The 14,955-nt window shown below is 40.3% G+C and overlaps 1 protein-coding gene across 3 annotated transcripts in view; it reads right to left on the bottom strand.

The window, feature by feature from the left end:
* Positions 1-5,339: 5,339 nt before the first annotated feature.
* The window catches only part of DENND5B (DENN domain containing 5B), a 166,366-nt gene continuing 156,750 nt past the window's right edge, over positions 5,340-14,955 (bottom strand). For all 3 annotated transcript variants that reach the window (XM_054591280.1, XM_054591278.1, XM_054591279.1), the window contains 4 exons: positions 13,784-13,866; positions 13,458-13,584; positions 11,647-11,821; positions 5,340-10,163 (listed from right to left, as the gene is read on the bottom strand). In XM_054591280.1, the coding sequence (XP_054447255.1) occupies positions 9,980-10,163; positions 11,647-11,821; positions 13,458-13,584; positions 13,784-13,866 (569 nt within the window). In that variant the 3' untranslated portion in view covers positions 5,340-9,979. The remainder of the gene's footprint in view (positions 10,164-11,646; positions 11,822-13,457; positions 13,585-13,783; positions 13,867-14,955) is intronic.

Genomic DNA, 14,955 nt, shown 5'->3' with positions numbered 1-14,955 from the left:
CCACATCATTCAGAGCTATGTTTATTGATTTTACGGAGAGAGGAATGGGGGTGCAGGGAGAGACAGAGAGAAAAAGAAGCATTGATATGAGAAAAGCATTGATCACTCGCCTCCCATACATGTTCTGACTGGGGAATGAACCAGCAGCCTATGTATGTACCCTGACTAAGGCTATAAACCACAACCCTTTTGGTGTAGAGGACAATGCTCCAACCCAGTGAGCCACCTACTCAGGGTTATATTTCTTCTTAAGTGAGCTTTGTTAGATTAGGTCTTTAAGAAACATCCATTTCATCTAAGTTGTGAAATTTATTGCCAATAAATTGTTCATGATATTCCTATATTATCCTTTAATATTTGTAGGCTCTGTATTTATGTCACCTCTCTCGTTTCTGACGTTGGCAATTTTTGCCTTCTCTCTTTTTTCTGCAATCAGTCTAGCTAGAGTTTTACTGCTTTCTCAAAGAACCTGGTTTCATTTATTTTTTGTTTTGTTTCCTATTTCATTGATTTCTTCTCTAATCTTTATTATTTTCTGTTTCCCTTCTTTTAGTTTCTTAAGGTAGAAGCATGGGGTCATTGATATGAGACTTTTTTTCCTTTAAAAAAATTTTTTAAAGATTATTTATTTATTTTTAGACAGAAGGGAAGGGAGAAAGAGCAGAAGAGAAACATCAAAGCAGGGTTGCCTCTCATGTGCCCCCTACTGGGGACCTGGCCCATAACCCAGGCCTGTGTCCTGACTGGAAATTGAACCTGCAACCTTTTGATTTGCAGGCTGGCACTCAATCCACTGAGCCTGCCAGCCAGGGCATCTTTTTCTTTTTTAAACAGTAATTTTTAAAAACGTTATTAATTGAATTGAGAAAGAAGAGAGAGAGAATGAAATATCAATTTGTTGTTCCCCGTATTTAGGCATTCATTGGTTTATTCTTGTATGCACCTTGACTGGAGATCGAACCTACAACCTTGACATATTAGGACAATGCTCTAAGCAACTGAGCTTCCGGGGTAGGGCTTGAGACTTTTTTCTAACATAGGTGTTGAATGTTATTGATATCTCTTTAAGAGCTGTTTTATATGCATTCCACAAATTTTGATATGTTTTGCTTACATTCAGTTCAAAATATTTTCTACTTTCATTTTTCATTTTTTGACCTATGTGTACTACTAATTTCCAAACATTGGTTATTTTTTGGATATATTTTCATTGATTTCTAATTTAATCCCATTTTGGCCAGAGAACATACTGTGCATGATTTCAATCAGTTGAGACTTGTTTTATGGTCCCAAATATGGTTATTCTTAGTAAATGTTCTTTGTGTACTTGGAAAGAATTATATTCTGCTATTGTTGGATATTCTATAAATATCAATTAGGTCAAATTGGTTAATTGTGTTGTTCAAGTCCTCTGTGTCTGCTGATTTCCTGTGTATTTACTCTATCAATTATTGAGAAAGGGGTGCTGAAATATCCTCCTATAATGAAGACTTTGTCTATTTCTCATTGATTCCATCAATTTTTGTTTCATGTATTTTGATGCTCTGCTCTTTTTAAATAGGAGGTCAGAAATCTAGGGGAAGTTTTGGGGTGTTTAAGGACCCAAGTTATGGAAATCACAGGCCTCAGGATTATGTTACATTGGAGTACAGGGAACATCTGGCCCACATGCTCCCTCTAACTACAGTGATTTATTTCTAGGTATTGCAGCCCAGAGATTGATTGTTCCATCTGGGTGTCCAACCTGCGGCTCATGGGCCACATGTAGCCCAGGATGGCTGTGAATGTGGCCCAAAGCAAATTTGTAAATTTACTTAAAACATTATGAGTTTTGTGATTATATCTCATAATGTATTTAATGTGTGGCCCAAGACAACTCCTCTTCCAGTGTGGTGCAGAGATGCCGAAAGGCTGTACACCCCTGACACGTTGTGAAATGTATTTTAATTATAGTACAGTCAGGGTAAAGTATCAAAAGAATTATCAAATATATTAGGTTAAATCACATGGAGCTACTGACATTAGCCTTTGTTCGGCTTACACAAATGGTAATTTCTCACAAAGCAAGGATGTTTGTTCATTACAGTATTGTTCAGAGTAGTGAAACACTGGGAGCTATCTAGATGTTTTCCATCATAACATTGTTCAGAACAGTGAAAAAAACCTAAATGTCAAACAGTCATGCCACATCCATATTGTGAATTAAAATTGTTGTGGGAGATTATGTAATAACTCACTCCCTTTGTGTCCTCATCCAGTTTTAGGACAATAAATTCCATCTATAAATGCCTGCAACTTCCCAACTTATACCTAAAGTCCAATTGTTCACAAAATCCAGATACAGACATTCAATTTCCTTTTCTACTATTTTCACTTCGATATCTAATCAATATATGGAATTTAACACATCCAAAACTGAACCCCTGATCTATTTCCAAAGCCTGTTCTCCCTACATCATTACTCATCTCAGTTCATGGAAATTCTAGCTTCAGCCTTCCAGTTGTTCAGGTCAAACTCCTTGGAATCATTCTTGATTCTTCTTTCACTCATCCCTCACATTCAATCCATCAGGAGATTCTCTGGCTTTTGCTTCAAAATATACCCAGAACCCAACACTTTCAACACCTTTATTGCTACCAGTGTGGTCTTCTCTCCCTGAGACTGCAAAAGTCTACTAACCTTATTAACTGCAGTTAATCAATATTTTTAATTAAAGTCAGTATTTTAAAAGGCAGTGATGAAAACCGTGTACATCTGGACAAAGTTCAAATGGATGTGGAAGACGTCTGCTCTAAACCACAGCCTCCTGAAGTTGGGACACGTTTGCTCTATTATCTTCTCCTGTATTTTCCCACTCCGCTCCTCCATTTCCTCCGTAACAGAATATAAGGAACTAAACTGTTGGGGCAGCTATCAATTTACTGCCTCTCAGCTCCAAATCTACCCTCGATTACCTGCTCTGCAACACGGAGCTAGAGCCTCTTGTAAACTTTCCTGCTTTGCCAGCTGGCACAACTGTCAGTCGAGCGTGCTGGAGAGGCACTGGAGGAGGGCTGCTTCTCCTGCTTCGGCTTTGCTCTGTTCTGCAGGATCCTGCCACGTGCAGTGCCTGGCTCTTGTGCTCCTCAGCAGCTAATGTCGCACTGTGCCCCTTGAATGGCTGTGCACTGGTTTCCCTGGTATGTAGCACCTCTCTATGGACATCTTCCCTAGCACCCCCTCCAGTAGCTTCCCAGCAAGCTCTGGGGTATGGCACTTCCCCAAGGATGCTTCTCTAGAACTCAAGGGCATAGTCCAAACAAGTGCCAGTAGTGCAGCATCTCTGCAACTTCCTTGCCATCCAGTGGGCCCATTGTTGTAGCCACTTTTATAAAGTCTGGCTCTCAGACTGAGGAGGAGGGAACTCTTGGTTTGTGTTACTTCAGCCCTACGGTTAGTGGCTGCTCCCCAACTATGCTATCCTTGTATTCTTTAGTGTTCCTTTTATCACTTATTAGCAAATCCTCCACTATTCCAATTTTTTTTATAGTTTGTGGTTAATTTTTTTTAAAAAAGATTTATTTTTAGAGTAAGGAGAGAAATATTGATGTGCAAGAGAAACATCATTTGCCTCTCTCATGTCTCCAGCTGGGGATCTGGCCCACAACCCAGACATGTGCTCTGACTGGGAATTGAACTGGCACCCTTTCAGTTTGCAGGCTGGTGCTCAATCCACTGAGCCACATGAGCCAGGATTAATGGTATGGTTAATTTTATGTGTCCACGTAGCTGGGCCATGGTGTCGAGATATTTGGTCAAACATTATTCTGGATGCTTTTGTAAAGATGTTTCTTTTTCTTTTTAAATGAGGTTAACATTTACATCAATGAACACTGAGTAAGGCAAATTACCCTCATCATGTGGGTGGGCCTCATCTGATCAATTGAAGGCCTCAACAGAGTAAAGACTGAGTTTCTCTGAGCAAGAAATTCTGCTAGCAGATTGCCTTTGGATTTTTTTTTTTAAGATTTTATTTATTTTTAGAGGGTAAGGGACGGAGAGAGGGAAACATCAATGTGTGGTTGCCTCTTATGCACCCCCAACTGGGGACCTGGCCCGCAACCCAAGCATATATCCTGACTGGGAAGTGAACTGGTGACCCTTTGGCTCGCAGGCCAGCACTCAATCCACTGAGCCACACCAGCCAGGGCAGACTGCCTTTGGATTTGAACTGCATCTCTTCCCTGGGGCTTCAGTCTGCCCACCATGGGGATTTTGGATTACTAAGCCTTCACAATTGCTTGAGCCAATTATTTAAAATAAATTTCTCTATATTTATAAACATTTACTACTGGTTCTGTTTTCCTGAAAAGGTCTAATACACAATGCTTTACATTAGAGTACTCCTGTTCACAATGCTTTGGTTTCTGCCTATTGATTGGACCCTGACCGATACACCATTGCTCTCCCCTGAACTCCCAATCCACATGTGCAGCTCCCGACTCAGCCTCTCCACTTGGGTGTATAAACAGGCATTCAAATTTATGTCCAAAAGCTCTTCACATTCCTCCTGGAAACTTATTTCTCCTACACTTTTTCCAACCTCAGTTAAAGGCAACTTCATTTTTATATTAATTAATTTTAGAGGGAGAGAGAGAAACGTCGATCCACTGCTTCCCTCTTCCACGCATACATTGGTTGCTTCTTGTGTGTGCCCTGACCAGGGTGGAACCTGCAACCTTGCTGTATTGGGACGATGCTCCAACCAGCTGGGTACCTGACCAGGGCAAGACAACTGCACTTTTAGTGAGACTTCCCCTAACACACTTATAGTTGCAGTCCAGTTCTAAGCAGCCCCAACCATACCTTCCATCCCTCTTCTTTGCTTTTTATATTATTATATGACTATATGTATTACTTATTTACCATGTTTATTGTGTAACTCCTCTATCAGAATATAAATTCCATGAGGGCAGATATTTGATGTATTTGTATGTTCAAACTGCTGTATGTCCATAACCTAAAGCAATGCTTACTTAACACATAGCGGGTAATCAATGAATCTTTGCCTTCTATTTTCACTATGGACTATAACGCTAGTTATTTTTGAGTGTCTTGTTTAAAAAATCCTTCACTTTCTCAAGTTTATAAATACATTCTATTTTTTTCTCATAAAACTTTTGTTTTGTCTTTTAAATTTAGGTTAAACCACTAGGAATTGATTTTTTGTGTGTGTGTGTGTGTGTGATGTGAGCTGGGGATCGATCTCTATACCTATTTTTTACCCCTCCTGGATAACCAGTTGCCCCATGGGCTGTGTTTTTACTATGTAGTGGTCTTGGTTTTATCTCTATACTTTCTGACTTTACTTGCTCTGTTAAATAGTCAGTGTTAAGATTCTATAATAATGAAGCAAAACAAAGTATCAATCCCACAGTTTTATTGTAAAGAACAAAGCATGAAAAGTCATATTTAAATGTACTCTAAAACCTGAAAAACCCACGTCAGTTTCTCTCATATGTATGCTAAAGTGCTTGGTATCACAATACTCTTTAAATTTTATATTATGTTCTGATGAGGAAAAAAAAAATCCAGTTCTGATTCTGTTGACAATACAAAGTAAAACAATATAATTTAAATGCAGAAATGCTCATTTGTTAAAAAGATACACAGGGTACATTTATACATGGTTCAAGTGTAACATAGAGGATTTTTTTTCTATATGTTTAACACCTTCAGTTGATTGACAACAGGAATTCCTTACCATACCTCTTTGTCAAGAAGATTTGGTGTTTGGAATAAAGACTGGAGCCGTACATAATAAATTCAGGTAATTGAATCAAGTATTATTCCTTCTCATATAACCCAAGGATACCCTGGATTCCTTCAAATGAAGAGAATTATTTTTTTTCAGAGGAGGAGAAATATTTTGATGATATTTTTCACTCTCCTATTAATTGCTCGATGTGTTATCTTTCTGGAGTTAATTTTTATTTTGTCCTTGGAGGTCGATCTATCAGTTCTAGTAAGATCTGAAAGGATGAGGTTCTCCTTGAATCCTTTTGAGCACACTCCATCAATACTCTCTTCAAAAAGCTCGGCAATCAGTCTGATTGAAGAGATTTATAAATGTATTTTAATAAGAATAAGGGGTCTAACAGTTTATTATTTGTTTCTGTCCACTATTGAGCTAAATGGTAATGTAATAAATACTTAACATAAGAAACAGGGACTTCTAAAGACATAGATGACTTGGAAATAGGATTCACTTTATAAAAGTAAAGAGGAGCTGAAGACTCCATTCTCAATCAATGAAGGTGTGTTAATACTGAAACATAAATAGAGAAGGTTCAGATTGTCCTTTCAATAGGGTGAAAAGGATGGACTAGCTTCTGTAAACCTCACAGATAGAATACTCACAGTTCTCAAAATAAAAATCTTCTGAAAAATCATAATTCTTTGCAGAGAGATTTCATTATTTAGAGCTATACTCACACTGCTATCAAATAAATATTTCCCTGGAGATCTGAGGTCCTTGTCTGTTGCCTCATGTTTCAAAATATCTAGAGGTGTCAACATACACTACACACAAACTGTTAGGTATAGTCTCTACCCCTTTCACTTATATTTACATACACCAGTGATTTATTGCCAAAAAAAGGAAATATAAGCAATTCAGTATTTCCCCTATATCATATAGTGTGACAGAAGTTCATTAAAACAATTTTTTTAAAAAGCCATGTTAAAGTAAATACTACAAGGTTACAAAAGGTACAAAAATCTGTGAAACACTGAAAATGAACTTTAGAGGGAAATGGTAAACTTTTGCAGGTTTTAGGTTACTTATATCAAATTCTTGCCCTTCGTGGGAAAGAGGATGGGGAGGGCTGGGAGGCCTTACTTTTTCTCTTGGTGGCCTGTTCCTACCACCTGGAACCTCACTTTTTTATACCACTGGCCACTGCGCCTCAGCCCATTTTAAGGTGCTAATGAGCCTCGGCAGGGCACAGCTGTGGGGTCTCACCCATAACACCGACATCGGGTGATGTTACTGTGCCACAAAGGTCGAGGTTAGGAGTTCCAGGCCACCTGAAAAAAAAGTCTCTAGAGGTACTAATTTTGGCAATGTAATTTTAAAGCAATTTCTTTTTAAGCCATTATTATGCAAAAATACCAATTATTGTTCCAGGCAATACCTTTATTTTGAGGGAAAAATGTTCATTACAAAACTGATTTTTATTTACTTTGAGGTGTGACTGTAATGAAATATACTAATTTTAAAAATAAACCTAACAAAAAGGATACCTCTAAAGGGTATGGTCCTTCCAAAAGTCAGCTTGGAAGGCTACGCACATTATTCTGAGGGTCCTGCTTCACCCTACTCAAAGTCGTTTGGTACTGGCTCAGAGACAGTTATGCAAATAAAGCCAGGTAAGAACTAAATCTTATTTCTTTAGGATTGTGTTTCTTTGTGACTGTAACTCTGCTTGAGCATCCTTTTTATTCATCAACTTGGATCCTATGGGCTGCAGGCCTTGCATGCAGCTCGGACAGAGGTCCTCCCGTATTGGGAGCACTGGCTGCATCGCTGGACTAAGATGAACGGGCTCCCAAGGCGATCGCTTCAAAGGGCCTAGGATTGTAGAGGGCGTGTCTCTTTCTCTTGAAATTGGTCATTTCACTGTTGCAGTCATAACTGCACAGAGCGGGGTAAACCTTTAGGTAGGACGACTCTTTGTGGGCATTATCTTTTAAATGGTTTTAGTCACAGACACCCATATCCAATTTTCTCCCGGTTTTTACAACTTGTGATCAATTCTTATAAATGATTAGTAGACGTGGATATTAATCCTTCTTTCCTATCTGTATGGGTGGATGACTAAAAATCCAAGGGTGGAAAGACTATTAAGGTGAGTGCTCTGGAGGTCAGTCCCCTGCAGCCTAATGTCATAAACAAACGTGTATTCTAGACCCTGTGTTGTCGCCAACCAGCTGTGGGAGTATTTCATCTCTTTAATCCTTAAGTGTTCCCACCTATAAAACGAGAAGGCCGGACTAGATGACTCAGTCTAATGAAGCCGCCTCCCTGGTTGCCCGGAGCGTGTCAGAAGCATGGCCTCATGGAAAAGGTAAGAAGAACAAATCTCTGGGCTGGATCATTCCCTGGTTTCTGATCATTGAAACACTGTAGGAGCCTGGTGTGAAACAGGTTCTGGAGGCCTCCCATGAAAGAATTCCCCTGTCCCTGAACTGCCGCACCACTACAGACACACTTTAGCCTCCAGCTAAACAAACGTCTGGGCCCCCAAGTCACCCAGAAACACCTCCTTAAGTCCTTTCCATGCGTTTCTAAAATCTTCAGCCCCCGTTTCCCCTCAAGAGCTAAGTCACACGTCAAAAGGGGGTGTGCCTGGGCTGCTCGGGCTGAACACAGTTAGATAAAGGGAGTGAGGCACTTGTTTCATGAGTTTCTTCCTCCAGGAAATAAGGGAAACAACATCACTGGCTAAGGCCCAGGACCCTCAGATCGCACAAGAGCCCTGAGGGGCCACAGCTTTGCGACTTGGCCGCAACTGTGAGTAAAACCCGGAGCTCTGCTGAGGCAATTTCACTGCTAACAATGTGCAAATGCCTAATTACAGACCTGCTATATGATGAAGACTTAAGGTAACTAGCTAACACTGCATGTATTTAACTTTCTCGTAAAGTACCAAACTGGAAAGTTACTCGTAACATTTGGTCTTTGAAAACTGTTGCGTCTTGTTTTGCTTGCATTTTGCCTGTCTGTGCTGTACTGGCTTTTACCTTTTGTGGGCCAGTTGCTTTATGTTATTACCCCCTCTCACAAAGGAAAGTAAAGCTTGCCCTGAAACACCCAGAAAGGGTTCATTCTTTCTCTCTCCTTCTGTTATTTGCATTATCTTGGTCAACAAATACTTTCACAATACATTCCAAGCCACACAGAGCCCTCCTCCTTCTCAGAAATTCCTTCCATTTCCTGAGAGGGGGATGGGCACCGGAGAGGGGAGGGGGTGTTGGGAACCAAACAAAGACGGGGTTTATGGTTACCCTTCAGAGGTAAGGGACCAGTGCAGGGTTTCGATGGCCAAATAGAAAATACAGAATCAAACTGCCGTTTGCAGTTGTTTTGACTAAGAGGCCAATACTTTGCAACTCACATCTGCCCGAAGTGCCTCAAGTAACAAGAATAAAAATGCCAAGAATGAAGTTAGTCTAGGTTAATCTTTCCGAACTGTAAAGAAGTTATAATCCCACAATTTAACACACTTCTCAAGGCTTTGTGTGTTCTATTTCCAGTTAAACCAAGCTCCTGGGGTTCAGTATTTAAAGTATTTGAATTATATCTTCATCTTGTGCTGATAAAAAATTTTTTTCCAAAAGGCTGGAAAAGTGACTCAATTCATATGAATGAAACCATTTGCAACTTAAAAGATACAAGTGAGGACTGCCCCCGTACAGTAGATAGAGCTGTTTACATTCACAATACAAGGGATCCGCCACCAGGACGGATGGCTACGACACAACAATGCATTCTGGGCTCCTTTGTGATACCCGGAGGGAAAAAAGCCCAGCTGGGTTGCCCTCTATTTACATGTTTACTGGCTTCTTCCTGACTAGCACGACTCTTCCTCCACCCAACTCCCAAAGCTTTTAAGCTACTTATTTTAAATCACAGGGATATTCAATCTAAGAAAAGTATCTTATTTGGGTAATGTAATATAATTTCTTAAAGAAGATAGCATATTTACACACATCTAACACATGAAAATACTCTATTTTATACTAAATTCCTGGTTCAAATGAACTACAATACAGCATTTTGCCTTGTCTGTAGTGTGAGGATTGTTCGAATCGGGGGATATGGCGCGTCGCCCCCGGCAGTAACTCACTACCTTGTCAGACAAGTCCACATCGGTCCCGGAGACGGGGGAGGTTCGGGAGCAAGGGGTCTGGACTGAGAGTGTCTAGCCAGTTGGGTTACACATCCACTCCTTTGATGAGAGATCCTTCTAAGACTATGGTGAAGTCCTGAATGGTCTGCAGAATGCGGATGAGGGAGTTGACGGTCATGCGGTCCCGCAGGAGGGCACTCTCTTCATACATTCGGGTAATGGCAGGGCACTCAGCTAAGAGCGGAATCCACTGCGGGAGCAGGCGATCCCTACAGGCGCAAAAAGAAACAAGTCCTGAGTGCGGCTGGCGGCTGGCCCTACTGCAGAGCAAGGCACACGCTGGAGCTTTCAACGGGAAGGCGCGCGGCTTCCTCAGCATGGAGGAAGCCGAAGTCAAGAGGCTGGGTATTTACTGGTTAAAAAGGTACAGTAACAAGACATGTAAGTCAACGAGAACACCCATCAGATTCTAAAAGTAGGCCTGCGCAAACTGGCCATGAGGATTTCCGCATTTTAAGGAAATTCTCTATTCTGATTTTACTGCTTTTAAAAGAGGCAGAATGTAATTTTGCATTTCCTTTTTACAGGGGTGTTACTTAGACATCTGTGGCAGGCACGCCACAGTATGTTGACCTTTTGGGAAGAAAGACTACATTAAATAGTAGGGAGTAGCTTTTTTTTTTAAAGTAACTTACGCAAATAACAAAGTAAGGAATAAAATCAAAGCAGAACATTAAGTAGAGTTTTTAAACCTAAAGAGGGGTTGCATTGGCCTAATAAATCAGAACAGTAAAGATATAAAAGATGATAAGGATGGCGTTCAAAAGGAACTTTAAGAACACAGCTGAAATCGGGCCCTTTTTGTTAAGAAGAAATTCAGAACTTAGTTCTATAAACCAGTTGTTTCAGGAGGACAGAAATCTCAGTTTCCAATGTTTCTTGACTAAACTCTGACATTAATTATCTTTCACTAGGTATCTAAGAAATCCTTACAGAGCATCTCTCAACATGCCTTTCATAACAAGGCCACCGTAACAGGACCACCTTGCATTTCTCCTTGGGGCTCTAGGGTTTAGAAGAAAACATTGCACAAAAAAAAAAAAAAAAAAAAAAAAAATTCTAAAGGTTTGTGTGTTTCATTTCTTACAATTCTGAGAGCTGTTTTAAAATTAATGAGTTATACAGCTCATATTTGTCATTTTCAAGAATTAAAGAGGTAGGAAATTGTCTTAAAGAGTAAACTATTTAGTAAGAATTTCGCAATGTCATTAAATTTAATATGGTGGGGTATATACACTATACAAGCTGTACGTAGTAAATATACATGTGTGCATGATTACCTACCAGCCTACCTGTCACCTGTCTTTGGAAGCAGGAGACCGTATTGGTTGAGAGCCTGGGCTCTGGAGTGAGAGTGGGTGTGAATCTTGGCTTCACTTCTTGGGAATTTTTAGCTTATATGTGCTTCATCTGTTTTCTATCTTCTCATCTATACAATGAGGAAGTTGGCTGCTTCAAGTAGTGGTGACGGTGAAGAATAAGGGGATTCAGTGACATAATGTATGTAAAGTACTTAGCACAGTGCTTTACCCAACACATAACAAGTACCCAATAAACAGCAGTCTCTTAATGAAACTTGGAATGAAAAATACCCTCGGGAGAGCTTTGGAAGGGGCATGATCTGGTTTAACCCTTTCTGAACTTGTTCAACATGTAAACAAAGATAGCGAAAGTCAAAAACTAGCTTTATACCGTGTTCCAAGGCAAACTAGAATCTGGAATTTGCCGTCTTTTCCAATGTTCCTGGGTGCGGTATTAATAGCGTTTACATAGTGGCAGAAGGTTTTGCAGGATGATTTCTGAATCAGGACATCATCTTCGTTGTCTAGAATCTGGTCAGTGGTTTCAAAATAAGCAACTGCTCTCTCTGGGGAAGGAAGTCAGAATCACATCACAGTGCACATCAACACTTTGTAATAGAAAGACTAATCACTAGGTTTATTCTGGAAACACTGCTGATCGCATAATAACACTGGCACTACAGCCAGTCCTGAAACCAAAATCAGTTCTTTATTATTGGTTTCACAATGAATTCTAGAAGTCCATGTTTCATGGTGGAATATTATGTTCCTGGGAGTGTAGTTTCTAGACTGCATTTTAAAAGGTTGGAAGAAGTTTACTCTCTTTAGAATAGCTTTAAGAAATGAAAATTGGCAAAAAAAAAAAAAAAAAAAAGAAGAAAAATAAAAATGGACTCCTCTGCGAAGACTGGAACCTTGCAGGAGTAAAGCGGCGACGCCATGGCAGCCACAGAGGTAGTGCCCTCCGTTCCAGCCACCGAATGCAGGCTAACACTTTGCAGCATCTTTGAAATGAGACTGAATCAGTAAATCTGAGTGAGAGGGATGTGTACACACATCAGAAGCAGGAGCAATATCCTAGGCATTCCAGAAGGAAGACAAAATATCACTCCCAGGGTCTTAACCAGTCAATCTTCCTTTATTCATACAAAAAATTCTAAATTAGACAAAAGCAACTACTTCATGCAGGCCTTATTTACAAAATACAGATGATTAATCACCCCTTTGAAGAAACTGGGAATTCTAGAAGAACTGCATACCAAAATAAAGGAGACAGAGCTTGCAAGCTAGAGCAGTACACTCCTGTGGCACTTCGTGTGATGAGGAAATGTCTCCATCTGTAAGGTCCAACTGGTAGCTACAGTAGGGCTGGGTGACTAAGGAAGTCAATTTTAAATTTAAATGAAATCAGTGTAAGTTTAAATAGCCACATGTGGCTACTGGTTACCATATTAGACAGCACAGAGCTAGTCATCCTTTGAAAATGTGTATCTGAACCTTCCCAACGACTTCCCATTGCATTCAGGATAACGACCAATGGACCAATGTCCTTCCAATGGCCTAGAAGGCTCCACGTCACCTGTCTCTGGTGGTAAATAACCCTCCCCCTTCATGTCCCTTCTCTCCCCCTCACTCTGCTCGGTCCCACTGATGTCCCTGTCCTTCTATGAAAAGGCCAGGCGCACTGCTGCCTGGGCATCTGCCCCGCCCCCCTCATGGCTCCCTTCCTCAAAGTCTTTGTTCAAATGCCACCTCATCAACCTATAAGCCTTGAACCACCCCATTAAAAAGAGCACTTGGCACTCTATTTCCTCTTACCTTGTTCTATTTTTTTCCAGTATCAATGATCTCCTTCTAACATACTAGATGAGTTGCATGTTTGTTATGTTTTTGTGTATTAATTGTCCTCTGACCCCACAAGAATGTGAGTTTATCAACCACAGGAGTTCTTGTGTTTTGTTTTATCTTGATTAATATCTTGAGCATCTAGAATAGTATCTGGAAAATGCTGATACTAATGCTGATACTATAAATATTTGTTGACTGCATGAAAAGCAAGGATGGTGTTTATTTGATATTTATTAAAAAAAAAAAAAAAGTAGTCCCTTATCTCTATAACCCTTATTTGCCCAATTCCTGGATTTTTTAAGTTTTCTAAAAATCTCCATGACCTTATAATAACATCCATCTGCTATAACTTACCTATGAAGTCCCAAATGAAGACGTTCTTGTGAAAGATGCGGGCAGATTTGAACCCATGGTGGAAAACTTGTTCAAGTGCTGCCACCAGGCCATTTTCTCCACAGAGCAGCACCGTGAGGCTTCCTCTCTGCGGGACACAACACACAGGGCCGAAGGATAATTTGCTGTGTCGATGTTTAAGAAGCAGGCTAGAGAAACAAGTGCTGAGGGTGCTGCAGCTACTAGAAAGCTTACAAGTGAAAATTAAAATACCCTGTGTTGCCTTATGTATCATGTATAAAAGAGGATTTAAATCCTACTATGCTTAATTTTATAGCTCATCATACCTCTTTTTCAGGTTTGTGAAAATGTTTCACAATGTTGTTCACAGCTTCTCCAATTCCTTCTTGGATCTGTCCAGCATTGGGTTCTGAAAAATAACGAACACTGGCTGAATGTGCTTGCAAAGGAAATAAACCAAAGTCCTGTGGGTTATCAGCAGAGTTCACCTATGCAGGCGACACTTCACCAGCATGGGCTGGCTTTGCCCGGGGCTCCATGAAACTTGCCTCAGCCCAGTTTGGCCAAGCGACGCCTAGAATTAAATCTTGGTCTTACCACAGTAATCTATAACCCTGGTCAAATGTTTAACTCCCTCTGAGTTTGGCTTTCCTCCATCTACAACAGGGAAAACGCACACCGCATACATGGGTCACTGGGAAAACTGAATGAGACATGAGGTGTACATCACACGGCATGGTGCCTGTCGAAAGTGCTAGGGTACGCTTTCTCAAAACCATACTACCCCACAAAACTGGACTGATTCAAAAGTTGTAATAATCGGGAATAGACTAAGGTGAAATCTATTTTTAAATTTTAAATCAGCATAATTAAAGTATGGCATACAATAAATTTGGCAATTTTAAGTGTGCAATTTGGTGAGCTTTGATAGTTATATAGTCATGTAACCACCACCACAATCATAATATAGACAATTCCCACCACCCCCAAAAGTCCCCGTGTCCCCATTCAGTCAGTCCTGTTCCCTGGCTCTCCGCTCTGGCGACTGCCTATCTGCCTTCTAGCATTATTATATTGCCTTTTTTAGAACTTAATATAAATGGAATCCTTTAGTACCTAGGCCTCTGGGTCTGGTTTCTTTTACTCAGCAGAATGTTTCTGAGTTGCATCCATGCTCTTATATGTATCAACAGTTTGCTTACTTTTATATATTGCTGGGAGGTATCCCCTTGGACAGGTATACCACAATTTGTTGATCCATTCACCAGCAGTGGATAGTGGGGTTGTTTCCACTTTGACTAATATGAATAAAGATACTAAGAACATTTGAGTACATGTATTAGTGTAGATATCTGTATTCATTTCTCTTGGGTGGATATCTAAGAGTAGGATTGTTGGGTCAAGTGTATGGTAAAAAGGGTTGCCAGTTCAATTCCTGGTCAGGGCACATGCCTGGGTTGTGGGCTAAGGTCCCCAGTCAGAGGTGCTCAAGGGGCAG

The sequence above is a fragment of the Pteronotus mesoamericanus genome, unplaced genomic scaffold (genome assembly GCF_021234165.1).
Source record: "Pteronotus mesoamericanus isolate MK-2021 breed Mesoamerican mustached bat unplaced genomic scaffold, CSHL_Meso_final scaffold_21, whole genome shotgun sequence".
Classification (NCBI taxonomy): domain Eukaryota; kingdom Metazoa; phylum Chordata; class Mammalia; order Chiroptera; family Mormoopidae; genus Pteronotus; species Pteronotus mesoamericanus.
The sequence above is the reverse complement of the archived record's forward strand: the minus strand, read 5'-3'. Positions and strand labels throughout refer to the sequence as shown.